At 51.4% G+C, this 17,101-nt stretch overlaps 1 protein-coding gene across 1 annotated transcript in view; it reads right to left on the bottom strand.

Annotated features, from left to right (window-relative positions):
- Positions 1-3,838, bottom strand: part of LRRC38 (leucine rich repeat containing 38) — a 30,905-nt gene extending 27,067 nt beyond the window's left edge. Inside the window, exons 1-2 of the mRNA XM_061184092.1 lie at positions 3,394-3,838; positions 2,505-3,353 (exon numbers count right to left, since the gene is read on the bottom strand). Coding sequence (XP_061040075.1) covers positions 2,505-3,353; positions 3,394-3,838 — 1,294 coding nt within the window. The remainder of the gene's footprint in view (positions 1-2,504; positions 3,354-3,393) is intronic.
- Positions 3,839-17,101: the final 13,263 nt, after the last annotated feature.

The following is a 17,101-nucleotide window of genomic DNA, read 5'->3' as shown; positions in this document are numbered from 1 at the left end:
GTAACAGCACTAAAGCTTATTAGTACTTACTGTGTGTCAGGCACTGTTGTAAGTACTTTATAGATAATACCCTTTTAATCCTCCCAACTAGTAAGAAGTAGAGGCAGGATTTGAACCAAGCAGCTCTGTGCCAGAGTCTGGGCACTTGGCCCCCTTGCCTGCTGCATCTGTGAAACTATGAGAGACCCGAATGCAGGAGGAGGAGGGAAGGGAGTGACTGACACCTAGCGATCACCTACTCCTTGCTAAGATTACCACGCCCTTGACAGAGCTGACTTCGTACAACCCTCGCCGCATACATGCTGTGGGATTCTGATCTTCAGTCTGAAGTCAGAGGCAGGGAAACGGAGGCACAGAGAGGTCCGGCACTTGTCTAGGGTCATAATCTGAGTCTACATGGGAACTCAGCTCTCCCACATCAAGCCCTGGGCTAGGTGCTCCACACCACCCCACTTTCGGTTCACAGAGCTCGGGACACTGCTCTGGCCACAGAACATGGGCAGCGAGGTCAGAGCTGCTCTTGGTGCTTCACCCCATGAGATGCCGGAAGCCCCCATGCTGCCCTGCTGCTGGCTCAATCCTCTCCCTCCTGAATGAGACCAACCCTTCCCCAGGGCCTGGACACTGTTCCTTGCTCTGGACTTTTCCATCCTTACCCCCAGCCACACATCCTCATCTGGTGGCTCTTCGCTTTCCTATATTACAGACAGTAGGAAGGATAACATTTCATATTCTTTGCTCTTTCATTTACCCACATTATCCTGACGATCACTGGTCAGATGGATTGGTCAGCATTACTGTGTCCCAATTTCACACAGGAGGAAAAGGAGGTTCAAAGAACTTTCCCAGAGTCACCCAGTTGTTAAGCCAGGACTCCAGTGTATACCTTCCAATCCAGGGCTCTGTAGAGGCCTCAGAGGTCAACCAAAGTACTTTAAAGATGAAGAAACCCAAGCCCAGACAGGATACCTGTCCTGGTCAAGGTCACAGCCATCCACGGCAGAACTGAGACTGAAGTCCACAGCTCCTGACCCATAACACCTAGCCCTCGAGTGAATGATGGTGGGAGCCAATTATAGCACCTCAACTGACAACTGGGGTTCACGATGCCAACTCTACCAAGAAGCAAAGGCAGAAGCCATCAGAACCAAGGGGAACCCCCGTTCAACAGTGAGGTCTGCATCTGGACCTTCCTGTCTTCTGGTGGGGAGGGTCTGGGGAGTGAATGAAGGCAAAGTTTAAAGTTAGGCGACTCTGTACCTTGCAGGTCAGATCTTCTTAGGACTTGCTCATGTGGGAGAGCCAGCCTGGGCTTAAAGTGCCAGCTCAGGGGCCCATGTCTGCAGAGAAGTGACAGCCCCTATGCCTGGGATTTGTGCTTAGTGACAGTACAGAATGAATAAGCGAGCACAGGACTTCAGGACATAGATGGGCAGCATTTTTGAATTCTCAATAAATGGAAAAAATATATATTTACCGATGAGAAATCCACATCTATGTCACCTTTTATACTGTGGGTCTTTCAGCTCTGGTTCCTGTTCTAACAAACCCTCGGGGTCAAGGTGGGAGGTGGAGTCTGGCTCTGAGAGGTCACTGCTGGGACCCACGCTCACATGCTCACCAGCGGAAGCCTGGAATCCACTGAAAGTAGGGGCATTTCACCTGCTTCCCGTCCTGGGGCTCATCCTTATGGATGCTGGGGTCCCCTCTTCTCAGCTCTGCCTTTGCTTCCTTCCCACTGGTCTTCACAGGGTCTCTTACCTGCTGTGCCCTTATGTTCCTGTCTGCCAGGTGGGGATGTATGTCCATGTCACTGCCAGAAAAGTGCACCAGGCAAGCAAAGGCTGCCCCAGCCCACAAGATTTTGTTCAGCAATTTCACATCTGGGCTGAAAAGCTACTGAACGGCAAATCTTTACTGCATGACTGGCTCTTAGCAGGCTGCTGCTTTCCCTCACCAGGAATATTCCTCACCCCTTTTAGACAGAAGAGCAAACTGGGAGCTGAGAAACAAGACCTACTCAGGTTACAGAAGCTCTTAGAACTGGCGGGCTCTCTCTCCATGTTCAGTGTAGTGAGATGGGTGCTGAGCTGCTGCCCACAGAGTAGGGTGTCTTCCACTTAGGAGGGGCCCAGAAATAACCCACATCCACCGGTACTAGGACCCAAAGCCCCACAAGACGATCTCGGAAATCCAGGTCCGGAACACTGTTGGAGAAACAGGGGGGGAAGCAGGGCAACAAGGCCCAGAATCTCCAGAGAATTCCAGATGTGTCCCTCCCCGCTCCCCTTCCCTAGCAGAGTCCCAGGAAAAGTTCAGACTGGGAACCTGGGAGGGTTACACCAGGAGCAACTCTGATCCAGGGCAGTGGCCGTGAGCGCCCAGGCCTCCCCTTCCAGGCTCAACGCGAGGCCGCTCACTGCCCTGGGCTCCCGGGCTTTGTCGGCCTCTCTCCGCGCTCTCCCTCACTCCTTCCCGCCTCCCGGTCCGGCAGGCAGGCTCACCTTTGGGCAGCTTGGACACGTTCTCCTGGATCCAGGAGAAGAGGTGGGCGAAGTCGCAGTCGCAGAGCCAGGGGTTCCCGTCCAGGCGCAGGGTGCGCAGCGCAGGCAGCGCGGCCAGGGCGGCCACGTTGAGGCTGCGCAGGTTGTTGTCGTTGAGCTCCAGCACCTGCAGCGACTCCAGGGTTTCGAAGGCGGCCTCGTGCACGCCCGCCAGGTTGTTGTTGGCCAGGCTCAGCTTGACCAGCCTCCCGGCCGAGCGGAAGGCGCCGGCGCCCAGCTGGGTCAGGTTGTTGTAGCTGAGGTCGAGGAAGGCGAGCTTGGCCGAGCCGCTGAACGTGCCCTCCTCCAGAGAGCGCAGAGAGTTGTTCCTGAAGTCCAGGTAGACCAGGTCGCCGTAGAAGATGAAGAAGCCCTCGGGGATGTGCTGGATGCGGTTCCCGGCCACCAGCAGCTTGCGCACGTCCAGGGGGAAGGGGTCGGGCACGCTGGGCAGCCCGCGGTCGCGGCAGTCCACGGTGTGCGGATCGGTGCAGGCGCAGCCCGCGGGGCACGCGGGTCCTGGCGGGAGTAGCAGCAGGAAGCTGCAGAGCCCCAGCGCGGCGGCGGCGCCGGCGGGGGCGCGGGGCGCGGCGCGGGGGCGCATAGCCGGGACCCGCGCGAGCGGCGGCGACGCGGACGCGGCTCTGGGGCCGAGCCCTGGCGCGGGGCGGCGCGCGGGGTCCCGGAGGCCAGGCGCGGGGAGCCGGAGGGCTGCCGGGGCGGGGAGGGCTCGCGCCCGGGCGCGCGGGGGCGATGGGGCGCAGCGCGGACCGACCAGGGGAGCCCGGGAGGCACGGGCGGAGGGGGGAGCTCCGGGGAGGGAGGGGCGAGGGACTCGCGAAGGATTTACCCGAACAGGAAATTAACCCGCTGGAAAATCCCGGGAGAGAGGCGGGAGCGGCAGGGGTGGCGGAGTGGCCGTCCCAAACGCGGCCCCGCCCGGGCACCTCATTTCCGACACCGGGCAATAAGACCTGTCGCGCGGACTTGGCGCGGAACACTCGGCGACCGAGTTCAGTGACCAAGCGCCCCCAGCCCCAGTGGATTTCAGAGGGCGTGTCAGGGTCGTGCGCCCCGCACCCCCGCGCCCGCCTGGTGCCAAAGCGCGCTCTCCGCGCGCCAGCCCTTGCAAAAGGGAGCGCGACCTGGGTCCCTCTGGCTCTGCGCCAGGGCATTCCCGGCGGGCTCTCGGGGGCCGCGCCAGGGGCTGTTGATCCGGGCTTGGGCGGGGCTCCAGAGGGCTCCAGGGAGCTCCAGGGTGGCTGGTCTTCCTTCCTCCTTTCCTCCACCGGCATTTAACCCATCTCAGTGAGGCAGGCGGGGTCAACCAGTGGGCGCTGCCAGGGCCCCCGCTGTGGCCCGAAGGAAAGCGAGGGGCCAGTCAGCAGTTTCCACGCTGGTCCTGAGCTTATCGGGGAACTGGCAGCCCCCCGGGCCCGGATCTGCTGCTGATCTAACCAAGGCCCAGCCGAGAGGCACCCTCAGAGGCCTCAGAGGCCAGGGTTCCCAGCTGTGTGGCCTCAGTTCCAGTGCTTCCATACTCTGGACCCCGTGTGGCCCATCTGTAAGATGGGAGAAGGTAATATGTATGACACCAGCTTTGGGGGAGGAACACAGAGTCAAGAAACAAAGTTTAAAAATGATCTTTTCCCTCTTAATTTCTACTCCATCCTCAACAAACCCCCAGCTTTGGTCCCCAAGGAAGGTGGTCAGGGAGGTGCCAAGGCTGGCAGGACAGCAAGGAGTGGGTATGTTTAGCCTCAGACCCTTCACCAACCCCCAAGTCAAACTCCTTTCCCTTCCCAGCCCCATTTAGAAACTTTTCTAAGGAGAAGTCCCCACAGAGCCACCAAGAGATTGTCCTGCTGTTGGCTATTTTGGTCCTAGTGTCCTGGAATTGATAAGCTCCCCCTGGACCAAAATAACCCAGGAACAGCTGTTGGGCAACAGGCCCCCAGAGCCCCTGCCCTGGCCCCTGGCCCCTGGCCCCATGCAGATTGATGGAGCCTTGAATTCTGAAGCCACAAAGCTAAGCCCTGGCCTTTTTCCAAAGGTACACACAGCTTGATGCCTTCCGATGGATCAAAAACCTGAGCTTCTGGGACCGAGCCAAGGGCTCAACAGAGCCCTGGGTGAGGAGGGGTGCAGAGCCCTGAGGGAAGCTCTGAGGCACTTGGGGTCCTGCTTACACCCCAGGCCTTCGCACCAGACCTCCTGAGTCTCCTGTCTGTGTCCCCACTCTCCCAGGGTCCCCAGTTTGTCTTTGTCATCCCCAGCTGCAAGGGCTCAGCCCCCATTCTGGTCTCATGCCTTTGATGAGGCAGGTCTGGGGGAAACGTCTGAATCGTCCCAGAGTGGGTGAACACCCCAGACTGCATAAATAATGCATTATTGCAGTGTCAAGGCAAAGACAGGTGGCAGAACAAACAGGTCCCCCCATTACAACTCTCCAGGAACACCCTGGAATGATCTGTTTCACCCTCCACCCCTCCAGCCTCAGGCTTGGCTCTGGCGCCTCACTCCAGTACTAAGGGGAACCTATTCCTTACCCGTCTGAGCCCCTAGCATCGTTGCTCAGGGCATCTGCGTTTGGCTGGGCTGCCATCCTACACACGTGCCCCCCTGCGCCTGTGTGTCTGAGAGCACCATACCTCCCTGCCAAGTGGTCTGGTTGGCTGGAGCCCTGGCCTGAGTGTCAGGCCCCTGGACCTGGTCCTGGCCCTACCACTGGCCACAGAACCTTTCACAGGCCACTCGATCTCTCTAGGGAAATACTTCCCAGTCGGGGATCCTTGGGCCCCCCTGAGGATCAACTCTTTTCAGAATTTCAAAAACTCTGGTGAAAATTGGGCCTTTTCCTATAAGGAGGTAACCCAGAGCAAATGCCGCAGTTCTTGGCAATGAACTCAGTGATAGCCCTAGTTCTTTTGTGTTGAGCAGAAACTGGTGACTTTGATTAATGGAAACAGATGAATTTCTACCTAATAAATTCAGAGCATTTAGCAACGGCCTGCAGAACAGGGGGTTCCACGGCTGTAAAATAATCAAAGGGGTCCCCAGTAATGAAAATGTTGAGAAATGACACTCTGGGCCTTGATTGCCTCATCTTGAAACTAGAGAGAAAGTACCTTCCCTCTCCCCTTCCACAGCCAGTGTGAAGGCCACGTGGGGAAATATTGGTTTGGAACGTGAGCTGAAAAGTGTTTGGAGAGACACTGTGTATAACAGTGGCCGTACATCTTGCTGTGGCAGGAACGCCTTGCTTCTTGCTTTGTGTCCCCCAAAGTGCCTTGAATCCAAATCGAAAGGCTTTTTTCATGAATAGCGGAAGGAGCAGACATGGCTGGGGTTCGTGGGGAGCAGGGAGGCCCCCCATATTCCAAGACTCCCATGCCTTGGGAAAATGCAATCTTTGCCACCTCTGATTTTCCCCCAGCAAGGAAAACATAGCTGTGACCTCAGCAAGGTCACACCGTGAGTCAGTGGTGGCTGCTGGAAATAGTACACAGGCATCCTGCTCCCCTGCCACCCCACTCACCCTGCTGCCTCCCTGGGAAGGGGGCCCCTTACAGCTTGAGGAAAAACACTGCAGGTGATGTGGAGAGACGCCTTCAGAGACTCAGTTTATCGGCTCCATTTCTGTATTTATTCCCAGAGTCAACACACTTTGTGATGCCTGATCAAGAGGTTCAAAACAGGGGTGGGACCAATACCCGAGGTATCCTGATGTTTTCAAAACCTTCCCCAAGTCACCAAGCAGAATCCCTCACCCCTCTTCTATGCTCCCCGAGCTACAGAGCACTTCCTATCTTATCTTATAAGTGGCCCCTGTCTGACTCCCCCTGAGGTTGGGCCTTGGGGAGCTACATGGTTGGGGTCCGCAGGAAATCCCCCACGTGGTGGCTGGTCCCTAAGCAAAAGCAAACCGGGCGTGAGGTCTTCCCCTTTGGTTGCCTCTAAATTAGCCCAAATCCTAGGCCCTAAATTGTAAACAAGATGATGCCAGTATGGTATGTGCAGGAATCTGAATTTAGGTGCAGAGGCTAGGTTTGAATGATAAGACTGTGGATGGTGTTTGGTGATGTCATTTGGGTTACTGGCATGTGTCACCTGTGATGAGTGCCTGGCTGACCTGGCACCCCGTGGGCCTCAGGAAGGGAGACGTGCTCTGGCCCTTTGCCTGGGGGCAGGCCGACTCAGTGGAACCGGCTCTCTGCCCCGAGGACGCTGCTCTGTATCCGTCCCCCCACTAACTGGCAAACCTCAAGCTCCTCTTTGTTCCCACCCACTGCCCTTCTCCACCACCACCACCAGGGGGCACCATCCACCGCTTGTACTGGTGAGAGCTGAACCCTTCCTCTCTCAAGGCAGCAGCTGTTGTCTCCTCCCATAAAACTTGCTTTAGTTTTGCTCTCCTCTGGCAAGGCTGGACCCACTTTTTAGAAGAAAAGCTCCTGCCCCTGTTTCACCCCTGGTACTAGGAAACGAATCCTTAACCAGCCTCAATGGAGGCGGGGTGGTAGTCGTGCTTAAGAACATGGGTTTGGAGTCAGACAGACCTGGGTCAAACCTGGTTCTCTTGTTCCCTGGCTCTGTCACCTCGAGCAAGTTGCTTAATTTCTCTGAGCCTCAGTTTTCCCATCAATGAAATGGGATAATACTAGTGCCTATTTCACTGGGTTGTTATGAGGATTAAATGAGATCTATCAAGTGCTTAGCAGTGAGTCTTGACATCATAAATGGCCACATAATTATTTATTTCTTTGTTTTTTCACATATAGCAGGTAAATCTTTAATGGAAGTGGTATTCTTTAGGTAAAGAATTAAAGTGTTTATCTGGAATGTATTTGCTAGGGATGCCCTACATTCTAGGATTGGGTTTAGTTACTCTCCCTGCCCTGAACCTTATTCCAAATGTAGCATTTCTCAGACACACACACACACACATCCCCACCCCTTTAGCCCACTCCAGCTCTGGCTGACTTTGTGAGCACAGTTATAGGTGAGCAGCTTCCAGCATCCTGGCTTGGTTGGCCTGAGCGTGGGCAGACCAATGAGACCAAGGACATGGGGTCAGTCCCTCAGCCTGGCACAAGGAGACATCTGTTCTCTGCTCACAGCCGGTGCTCCTGATGCTGGCCAGCCATCCAGCAAATGAGTGACCTTGGGTAAGGAGGATGGGGATACTGCCACCCTGTCTCTCCCAGGAGAAAAACACAGAGCACACGTCTCAAGAGTCAAGGGCACCACCATCCCACAGGCAGGAGGCACGTGTTCTCCAGCGAGTTCGGGACTCATCCCTGCTTCCTCTTCCCTCACACCCACCTCCTGTCCACTAGCAAGGCCCTTTGATGCTATGTCTCTGCCTCCACTGGGACCTCCTTAGTCCAAACTGGCATCGTCCTTTACAGAAGTCCCACTGGCCTTCCTGCTTCCAGCCTTGTTCCCAACAAGGGAACACTCATGCTCCCCACTCATGCTCCCAACACTCAAGGAAGCCAAAGTGAGCCTTTGAAAATATGTTACCTCCCAGTTCAGACACCCCCAGTGGCTTCCTGTGAGGGGTAGGCAGACTTCTAAGATGACCCCCAATGATCCCCACCTCTTGGTACTCCCTGGGTGAGAGCAGGACCCATAACTTGCTTCTAACATATTTAGCGAAGGTGACGGATGCCATTTCTATGATTAGGTTACAAGAGACGGTGACTTCCATCTTGCTATCAGACTCACTCTGCTGCCTCTTTGGCTTGTGTGCTTTGATGAAGCAAGCCGCCGTGTTGGAGTGGCCTGCATGGTGAGGAACTGAAGGTGGCCTCAGATCTACAGCCCATGAGAAACTGTGTCCTGCCAACAACCACATAAGACCAGCAAACATTTTGGTTGCAACCTGTGAGAGACCCTAAGCAGAGGACCCAGCAAAGGCCCGTCAGACCCCTGACCCACAGAAACTGTGAGATTGAAAATGTGTTTTGTTTAAGCTGCTAAATTTCTGGGGAATTTGTTACGTAGCAACAGCTAGCTAATACACCTTGGCACTTGGAATAAAATCATCCCACCAGACCCTGCATCCTCTGGCCCCACACGCTTCTCTCACCCCATTTTGGACCCCTCTCCCCTTGGCTCACCACCCTCCAGCCACTCTGGTCTTTTCATACATCTAATTCATCATGTTTGTGCCAACCCCAGGACCTTTGCCTGTGCTGTGCCCTCTGGCTGGAATACTTCCCGCCCCCACCTCCCCCAGTTTTTGGCATGGTTGGTGCCATTTGGTCATTCGGGTCTTCTCAGCCCAAATGTCGCCTCCTCTGACTGGCCTCCACTGACCTCCCTCTCCCCCCCATCACTTCTATGCTACCACCTTGTTTTATTTTCTTCAGAACATTTGTTACCACCTGATATTATCTAGCTTGCTTGTTAGTTTACTTACTTGCTTTACCTCCTGGCACTAAAATAAAACTTCTATGAGAACCATTACATTGTCCCAGTTCCTAGAATCACCCCAAAAATATAATAGGCATTTGAAAAATGTTTAATTAATTAATTGCCACCTACAAATGATGCTTCTCAACTAGGCCACCAGTTTCTCAACAGCTTCCAGTGGTATCTCACCTGGAGATGCCTATCTACCTCCTAGGGGGAGCAAGGACCTTCATCCCTCCAAAGGTGGCCTTGGCTCTGGGCCCATGGAGGGGGAGGGATTCATGTGTGGAGCACAAAGTGTGCCAGCTGTACCCTTGAAGTAGCCTGGGTGTTTGGGGCTCCCCCCAACACATTTCTAGCTCCTCTCTACTCCATCAAAGCCCACAGCACCCCATAAATCGCTTTAACACATCCACCTCCAAGCCTTCACGCGCACTCTCTTTCCAGCTTGCCTCTCACCATGTTCCAAGTTTGGCTCAAGGAAACTTGGCCTCCTCCAGGGAGCCTTCCAGAGTTGCTCTGAACAAATTCCTGGTCCCCTTAGTATCCATCCCAGGAGAGTAGGTGCTATGCTAGGTATGGGGGTACAAGGATGAAGCAAGCACAACCCCATGCTCAAGGAGCCCCTGGCTTAGGAGGCAGCCATAGGAAGAGGTAATCACAATTTGTTTAGAGCTCAGGACTTCCCTGTCAGCCTGAAAACTCCAATTCATGCTGCTTTATTAAGCACACTGAAATAGGGGCAGTAAATTTGGGTAGAGTCAGAGCTAAAAGCATCAGCCCTTGGACCAGTCAGCCTGCATTCAAATCCTACTTCCATCACTTCTAGACTGCATCTCTTCTGCAAGTAATCTCTCAAAGCCTCAGTTGCTTCATCTGTAAAATAGACACTCATAGTATCCACCTCTTACGGTTACTGTGAGGATTAAATGAGATAATATACAAATTAGCAGGTGGCACAACATCCAAGTGGGTGCTCAAAAGTAGCAGCATCCTGACACTGTCATCCGTTTGGATGCCTCCTGCAACAAACGTCTTTTGCCTGCTTAATAGTCACAAGAAAGGCATTGACCTGGGTTCTGGGGAGCTAAAGATAGAATAGAAAGCCTCATTTGTCCGCTGACTCACAACCTCTTTGAAGAGACGGGACACACAGCAGCAGCAGAGGGCAGACAATTCAAGGACTCACTGTGTATGATAACTGCCAACAAGCCTTATGAGTTTATAAATGTCACAGGCATTTGGAGGAGTCAGGGATGCCTGGACTGATGTGACTGGGAAAAGGTACACCTTGACACCATTAACCATATTTTCCAAATCCGATTTTGGAGCACGTGGCCATGTGGCTTCATGCTCTGTACCCTGGCATGCAGCCTTCCCTCTGCCGGTCCACCTGGCAGGCGCCTGCTTGCCCTTCAAGACACCATGCATTTCTCCAAGTGGCCTTGACCTTCCGAGGTGCAGCCGCCTTCACTCTCTTGCTCCCCAGGCTTCTATCGTTGTCCCTTGCATGTGGTGTGGCATTTATCGATGACATGTTTGTCTCCCCTGCTGGATGGTTAGTGAGCTCTGGTGTAAGAAAAAAGGTCCTTAGGAACAAGGACAGCAGGAAAAGGTCCTTGTGAGCAAAGATCGTGTCTTTTCCATCTTGTAATCTTGGAACCCAGCACAGGATCCTGCCCAGGGCAGATGCTCAATGTCTTTGCTAGATGAACAAATGAGTGCATGCCTGTATGAATGAATGATTCTGCCATGTGGAATGATAATCGGGCGGAGACTATTTGAAGTCTGAATTGCTTTGGAAAGCTCAAGAGGTATGAGTCTCTGTAATTATACTATAGAACTGTTCATTCAGCCCCATAAATACTAAACACTGTTCTGTGGCCCCGTGGCAGTTGCTCCTTGCAAATCCTCCCCCTTCCCCAGTAATAATGATGGTGATCCCAAGCCCTCTCATTAACCATTCACAGGACTGCAAAGCCCCTTTACACCCATAATCTCAGTTGATCCTCAAAGCAATTGTCAGGTACGCAGGCCAGGTACGCAGGCCATGCCGTCATTGTGTCCATTTTACAGAAACCGAGCCTCAGATGGCTCACTGATTACTCAGCTTGCACGGCTGGGGAATTCCAAGGATATTTGACATTCCCGCTCCAGGAACAAGTTTCCTGTGCTCCTTTTGCAGCTCTTGTGGTCTAAAAGGAGCTGTTTAATAATAATGGGTGGTGGTTAGATGGCTGTTGATTACATGGACCGCTGACTGATTGGATATAGGGCCTCAGAGCCTGGAATTTTAAAGTTTATTTTGGACCAGCCACATATATCTGATTGCAGAGCAGTATTTCAGCTGCCCTCACTAGCCACCTCTGCCCTCCATCCCACAGACGTGCACACAACCCCACAGGCATACATCCACCTGCACACGCCTCCCTCCTTCCAGCCAGGTGTGTCTTTCTGAGAGTGCAGATGAGGAACGGAACGTGACATAACCTGAACAGAGTATAAAGCCACCAGAACTCTTTCTAGTAAATGCGGAGGCACAAAGCAGGCTATTTTAATGTGGATTTGCATGTAATTTGCATACATACATGCATGCATTTCCCAAAGCCATCACACTGAGTTCATGAAATGAACAATTAATGGGTAAATCCACTTCATCTGTGCCAGCCAATGGCAGATATGGACACATCTACTATCCAAGCTGCCATGGCTTCTTTATACCTGAAGTTTCTTCTAATTTAACATGAAATTGTTTTCAGAATTACTGAAAACATCAAAGGAAAACACAACATTTATGCAATAATCATGCTAACAATATCTAACACATACTGAGTGCTTACTGTGTCTTAAGCACTTCTCTATGAGCTCTAAATATATTAATCTCAGTAATCAAAAAGGTCCAATAACTATCCCCATTTTACAGGTGAGGAGACTGAGTTCCATGGGGTTAATGTCAAATGTCTTGTTAGTGACTCAAATATGGGCATTCTGGCTCGGTTCGTTTCTGTAGCAAATATTAGTTTGAACACCTCCTATGAGCCAGGTATTATTCTAGGCACTAGGAACACTGCAGTGAACAAAGAAGACAAAGTCCCAGCTGTTAGAAAGCATCAGGATATGTTAGTTAGGGTGAGGTTGGATTGCTGAACAAAGAGACCCCAACATTCATTAAATTAAAGAACAAAGAGGGAATTCCCTGGCGGTCCAGTGGTTGGGACTCGGTGCTTTCACTGCTGGGGCCTGGGTTCAATTCCTGGCTGGGAAACTAAGATCCTGCAAGCCGTGGGATGCAGCCAAAAAGTTTAAAAAAAAAAAAAATTAAAGAACAAAGAAGTGAATCTCTCTCAAGCAGTAGTAATTTAAGATGTGTGTCCCAGGCTGGTGGGCAGCCCCACTCCACCTGGTCACTGGGGAGAACCCAGGTTCCTTCCAAGTCCTTGCTCTGCTGAGCACATACGATGCTGTCCTCTCCTGCTTGAGCGGAGCTGGGCTGCTGCCACGTCTGTGTAGCTGTCAAGGAGGGTGGAAGGGAACATGCAGGGGCCACCCCAGCTAAAGCCCAGGCTGGGGGTGGGGGACGGGAAGGTAACCATCACTTCCGTTTCCTCTCTGGGAGTGAAAGCCTAGCCCCTGGCCACATCCAACTTCAAGAGGGGCTAGGGATCAGGGTCTGGCCAGGGACCAAGGAGGAGGAGAGGATGGATCTGGGTGGGCAACCAGCCGCCTTTGCCGTGGAACCACACCCACCAAGCAAATGACTCTACTGGATAATGTCAGAGAGTGATGAGCACAGTGAAGAAAAACAAAGCAGAGGAAGGGGCTGGAGTGTTATGTTTTTAGACCGTCATGAGCTCTTAATCACTCTCCTTAACAAACACCCATGCTTGCAGTGAGGGTGAGGCTTAGAGTTCCAAGCACTCCTTGAACCAAACAAAGTCAATTCACGTCCAGCTGAGAAACCAGGGCCTCTGGCTACGCAAGAGGTGATTGGATTTGACCTTCATAGAGTCCCTCATGCCACTTACTGAGGTATTTTTATTTATCAGTCATCTTACTCTCTTTTTAAAAGGGCTTTAAGGTAGTTAGGGCAGGTACTGTCATCCCCCTTTGACAATGGGGGAACTTGAGACTTGAGAATAATGAGTTTAGTTAGAAAATAAACTACATTGAACTCCTTTGTGCCAAGGAACTGGGATAAAAAGGCAAATGGGGGGACTTCCCTGGTGGTCCAATGGTAAAGAATCCGCTTTCCAATGCAGGGCACGCGGGTTTGATCCTTGGTCGGGGAACTAAGATCCCACATGCCTTGGGGCAACTAAGCCCGCGCACCACAACTACTGAGCCTGTGCGCCTCAACTAGAGAGCCCACGTGCCACAAACTACAGAGCCCATGCGCTCTGGAGCCCGCGCACCACAACTAGAGAGAAAAAACCCACACACCACAACTAGAGAGAAGCCCTCACGCTGCAACAAAGAGACAGTGCTCCACAACGAAAAATCCTGCATGCCGCAACTAAGGCCCAGCGCAGCCAAGAATAAAATAAATTAATTAATAAATAAAATTTTTTAAAAAGGCAAATGGGGCGTGGTTCCCTCACATACCTTGACAGGTAGCTTAGTGTTGTATGCAGACATACAAGCAAATGATTTGTAAAGCAAACAATGATAAAACTGTGTACAAAATACAATCATATGGCGGAAGAAGGGAATGATAATTCTACCTGGATGGAAAGGATCAGACAAGGTATCACAGAAGAAGTGACACTTGACTAAGGTTTTGGTTTTTTGTTTTTGTTTTTTTATTGAAGTATAGTTGATGTACAATGTTTCAGGTGTAGAGCAAAGTGATTCGGTTACTACACATATAGCTGACTAAGGTTTTGAACGATGAATGGGAATTCTCCAAGCAGATTGGGAATCTGTTCCAGGTAAGGAAAATATGTTCCAGCAAGAGGGAGCTGTGTACATAAAGACATAGAGGTCTTATGAAATAATTTAAAACTTGGCCATGAACGTTTGAGAAAGGCTTACTAAACCTCTAAAATCAGTGCTGGAAAGTAACCCAGGCCTCCTGATTCCTACCACACTAGTTTTGGATCTTCTTTTGCAGCTGTCCCAGGGTCTGGTGGTCAATCTCTGAGTTTTTGTACAAGCATTTTAAAAGCTCTGATCACAGAGTTGCTATTTCCATGCATTCACCCAACAATACTGACTGAGTGCATTCATTCTAAATGGACTTGAACGCTGGGGACACAGTGACAACCCCGACTGGCCTGATCCCCAGCATGAGAGAGGGGCTTGAGAGGGGAGAGCAGGCTGCACCAGGAAGGCCACTGTATATTTTGAGGTCAGGAGTCTGGACTTCGTTCTGAGCTCTTGAAAGGTTTTATCCTGGGAAGAGACATAACTGGGTGTGCCTTTTAGAGAGATGACTGTGGCAACAGCATAGAGATTGAGTTGGGGGGAGGCAAGACTTTTTCACAGCAATTCAAGGGGGTGATGATGTCACCAGCACTCCTAGGACTCTACCCAAGAGAAAGAGCAAACATCTAAGCTAATGCTCCCAGCATCATTATTGATCATTGCCCCAAACTGAAAACAACCCAAATGTCCATCCACTGGTAAATGGATAAACAAAGTGCAGTATGTCCATACAATGGAATACTATTTAGCAATAAAAAAAAATAATGAGGGGCTTCCCTGGTGGTCCAGTGGTAAAGAATCTGCCTTCCAAGGCAGGGGACGCGGGTTCGATCCCTGGTCGGGGACCTGAGATTCCCACATGCCACAGGGCAACTAAGCCCGCGCGCCACAACTAGAGAGAGAAAACCCGCATGCCACAACTAGAGAGAAGCCCGAGCGCCACAACAAAAGATCCCGCATGCCTCAACGAAGATCCCGCATGCCACAACTAAGACCCTACGCAGCAAAAAAAAAATAAAACAAAATAAAAAAATAATGAACTACTGGTCCATGTTACAACATGGATGAACCTCACATTATGCTAAGTGCAAGAAGCCAGACACAAAAGACCACATATTGTATGACTCCATTTACATGAATTGTCCAGAATAGGCAAATCTTCAGACAGTAAGCAGATCTGCCCACAGAAAATGGTAGGAGTGGGGATTAACACACACAAGCGTGAGGAAACTTTTTGGAGTGGTGAAAATAGTCTGAAACTGGATCATGGTGATGGTTGCACAACTTATAGATTTACTAAAAATCATTGAGTTGGACAGGCACAATGAGTGAATTTGGTGGTATGTAAGTTATAGTTCAATAAAGTTATTTAAAACAAGATTGATGATGGAGTCCTGAACTGGGGTCTTGATCGTGGAGGATGAGAGGACAGAAAGACATGAGGGAGAGGATGGAGGGAGGATTTGCCCACCACAATCCCACTGACCTGTGCTCTGAACCCCAGAGACCCACAGCCCTGCGTTTCCTGATCCTCACTGGATAAGTTAGGCATTTCACAGATCTTACTGTTTACCACAAAGCAGAAGTCGGTAATCGGGTTTAAAAGTGTGAGTTTATGTAAGGAAAACAGTTAAGCACATAGAAGGAAATGACCAATATTGACACTGGTAAGGACAGCAGGAGCTTTGGGAAGCAGCACTCTAGCTGGCCCAGTGGAGTTGGAAAGAGCAGAATCTGAGCCAGGGGAAGATGAAGACAGAGCAGTGATGAGGGGGTGGGGGGATTGGGGACTGGAAGCTCCTGGGTGTCCCTGGAGGTCACTGCATTTCTAGTGACTGCCTACTTCACCTATGGCTGACCCCCACTCCCTGGCAGGAGGTAGGGGCAGGAAAGAAAGGCAAAGATGCAGGGAGATGCTGGAAGTTACCTGTCAACTGCTTGGCTGATGGCATTTTCCCTCTGCGGCATCTCATCCCGGCCGCCGTCACAGTGAGAGCCACAGCCCTGGGGCAGCTGGGCGGTGAGCTGCCCACCGCTGCATCCTGAGTCTTCTGGTCCGGTGGCGCTCCGTGAATGTGGTTCTGCAGATACACTTGGACCCCTGCAGACCCAGCCCGCAGCCCAGCTGGTCCCAGTCAGGAGTTGTTTTCCTCCAGCAACACCTGGTTTCTGGGCAGAGCCCATCATTGGTCACTTGGCCATGCACTCGTTGGACAAATCTTTACCTAACACCTGCTATGCAAACCGGGTACTAGGCTCTGCCCTCGGTGGGGTGAACAGGTATCTTACGAGCTGGTTCAGGGCCACGGAGACTTTGTGCTCCATTTGGGGATAAAATGCCCACAGGCCTGCTCTTCCCCATGTCTCCTCTCTTGTGCTAGCAGAACCGCTTCCATCACGTGTGGTCCAGGCTGGGACGGCCGGGTGGAGACAGTGAGCACAGAGCTAAGCTGGCAGATTGTGCAGTCGCCCTGCCTGCATTTGAATCCCAGGTTGTCGATTACTAACTATACAATCTTGGCTCATTATTTAAATAGTCTGTGCCTCATTCTCCTCATTTGCAAAATGGGAATCATAGTACCTCCCTCAGAGGGTTGTGTGAGGATGGAAAGAAATAATATAAGCTTAGAGCAACCCTTGATAAGTGTGAGTTCTATTATTATTATTATTATTGTCTCCACCATTATCACTATTATATCCCTGGCTGCTGCTTCTTCTCCCTCAATCCCATGTCCATTAACATCAAGTCCTGGAGATTTGCTTCATATTTTCCTTGTATCCTTTTGCTTCCCAGCTGACCACAGTCCTGGCCTGGGAATGTTGTCCTCACATTCTCGGTGGTTGTAAAACATTTCTTCTCCTAACTGGTTTCTTGTCTCCAGGCTTTGCCACAACCTAAATCACACTTGACGTTCCTATCGCTGTGATCTTTCAAAAGAGAGCTGACCTTTGCCTATAGCCTTCTGGTGACAAGAGATATGCACAAAAATGTTCATTACATTGTTATTTATAATGACATAAATTTTTTAGAAACAACCTGAAATATTGTCTTAGTCCATTTGGAATGCTATAACAAAATACAAGAGACCAGGGAAGTGGGTGGAGAGGGTGGTGTTATAAACAACAAAATTTATTTCTCACATTTCTGGAGGCTGGAAGTCTGAGAACAGGGTGCCCACAGGGTCAAGTTCCATAGCTGGGGAGGACCAGCTTCC

The sequence above is a fragment of the Eubalaena glacialis genome, chromosome 3, assembly GCF_028564815.1.
Source record: "Eubalaena glacialis isolate mEubGla1 chromosome 3, mEubGla1.1.hap2.+ XY, whole genome shotgun sequence".
Lineage (NCBI taxonomy): Eukaryota > Metazoa > Chordata > Mammalia > Artiodactyla > Balaenidae > Eubalaena > Eubalaena glacialis.
The sequence above is the reverse complement of the archived record's forward strand: the minus strand, read 5'-3'. Positions and strand labels throughout refer to the sequence as shown.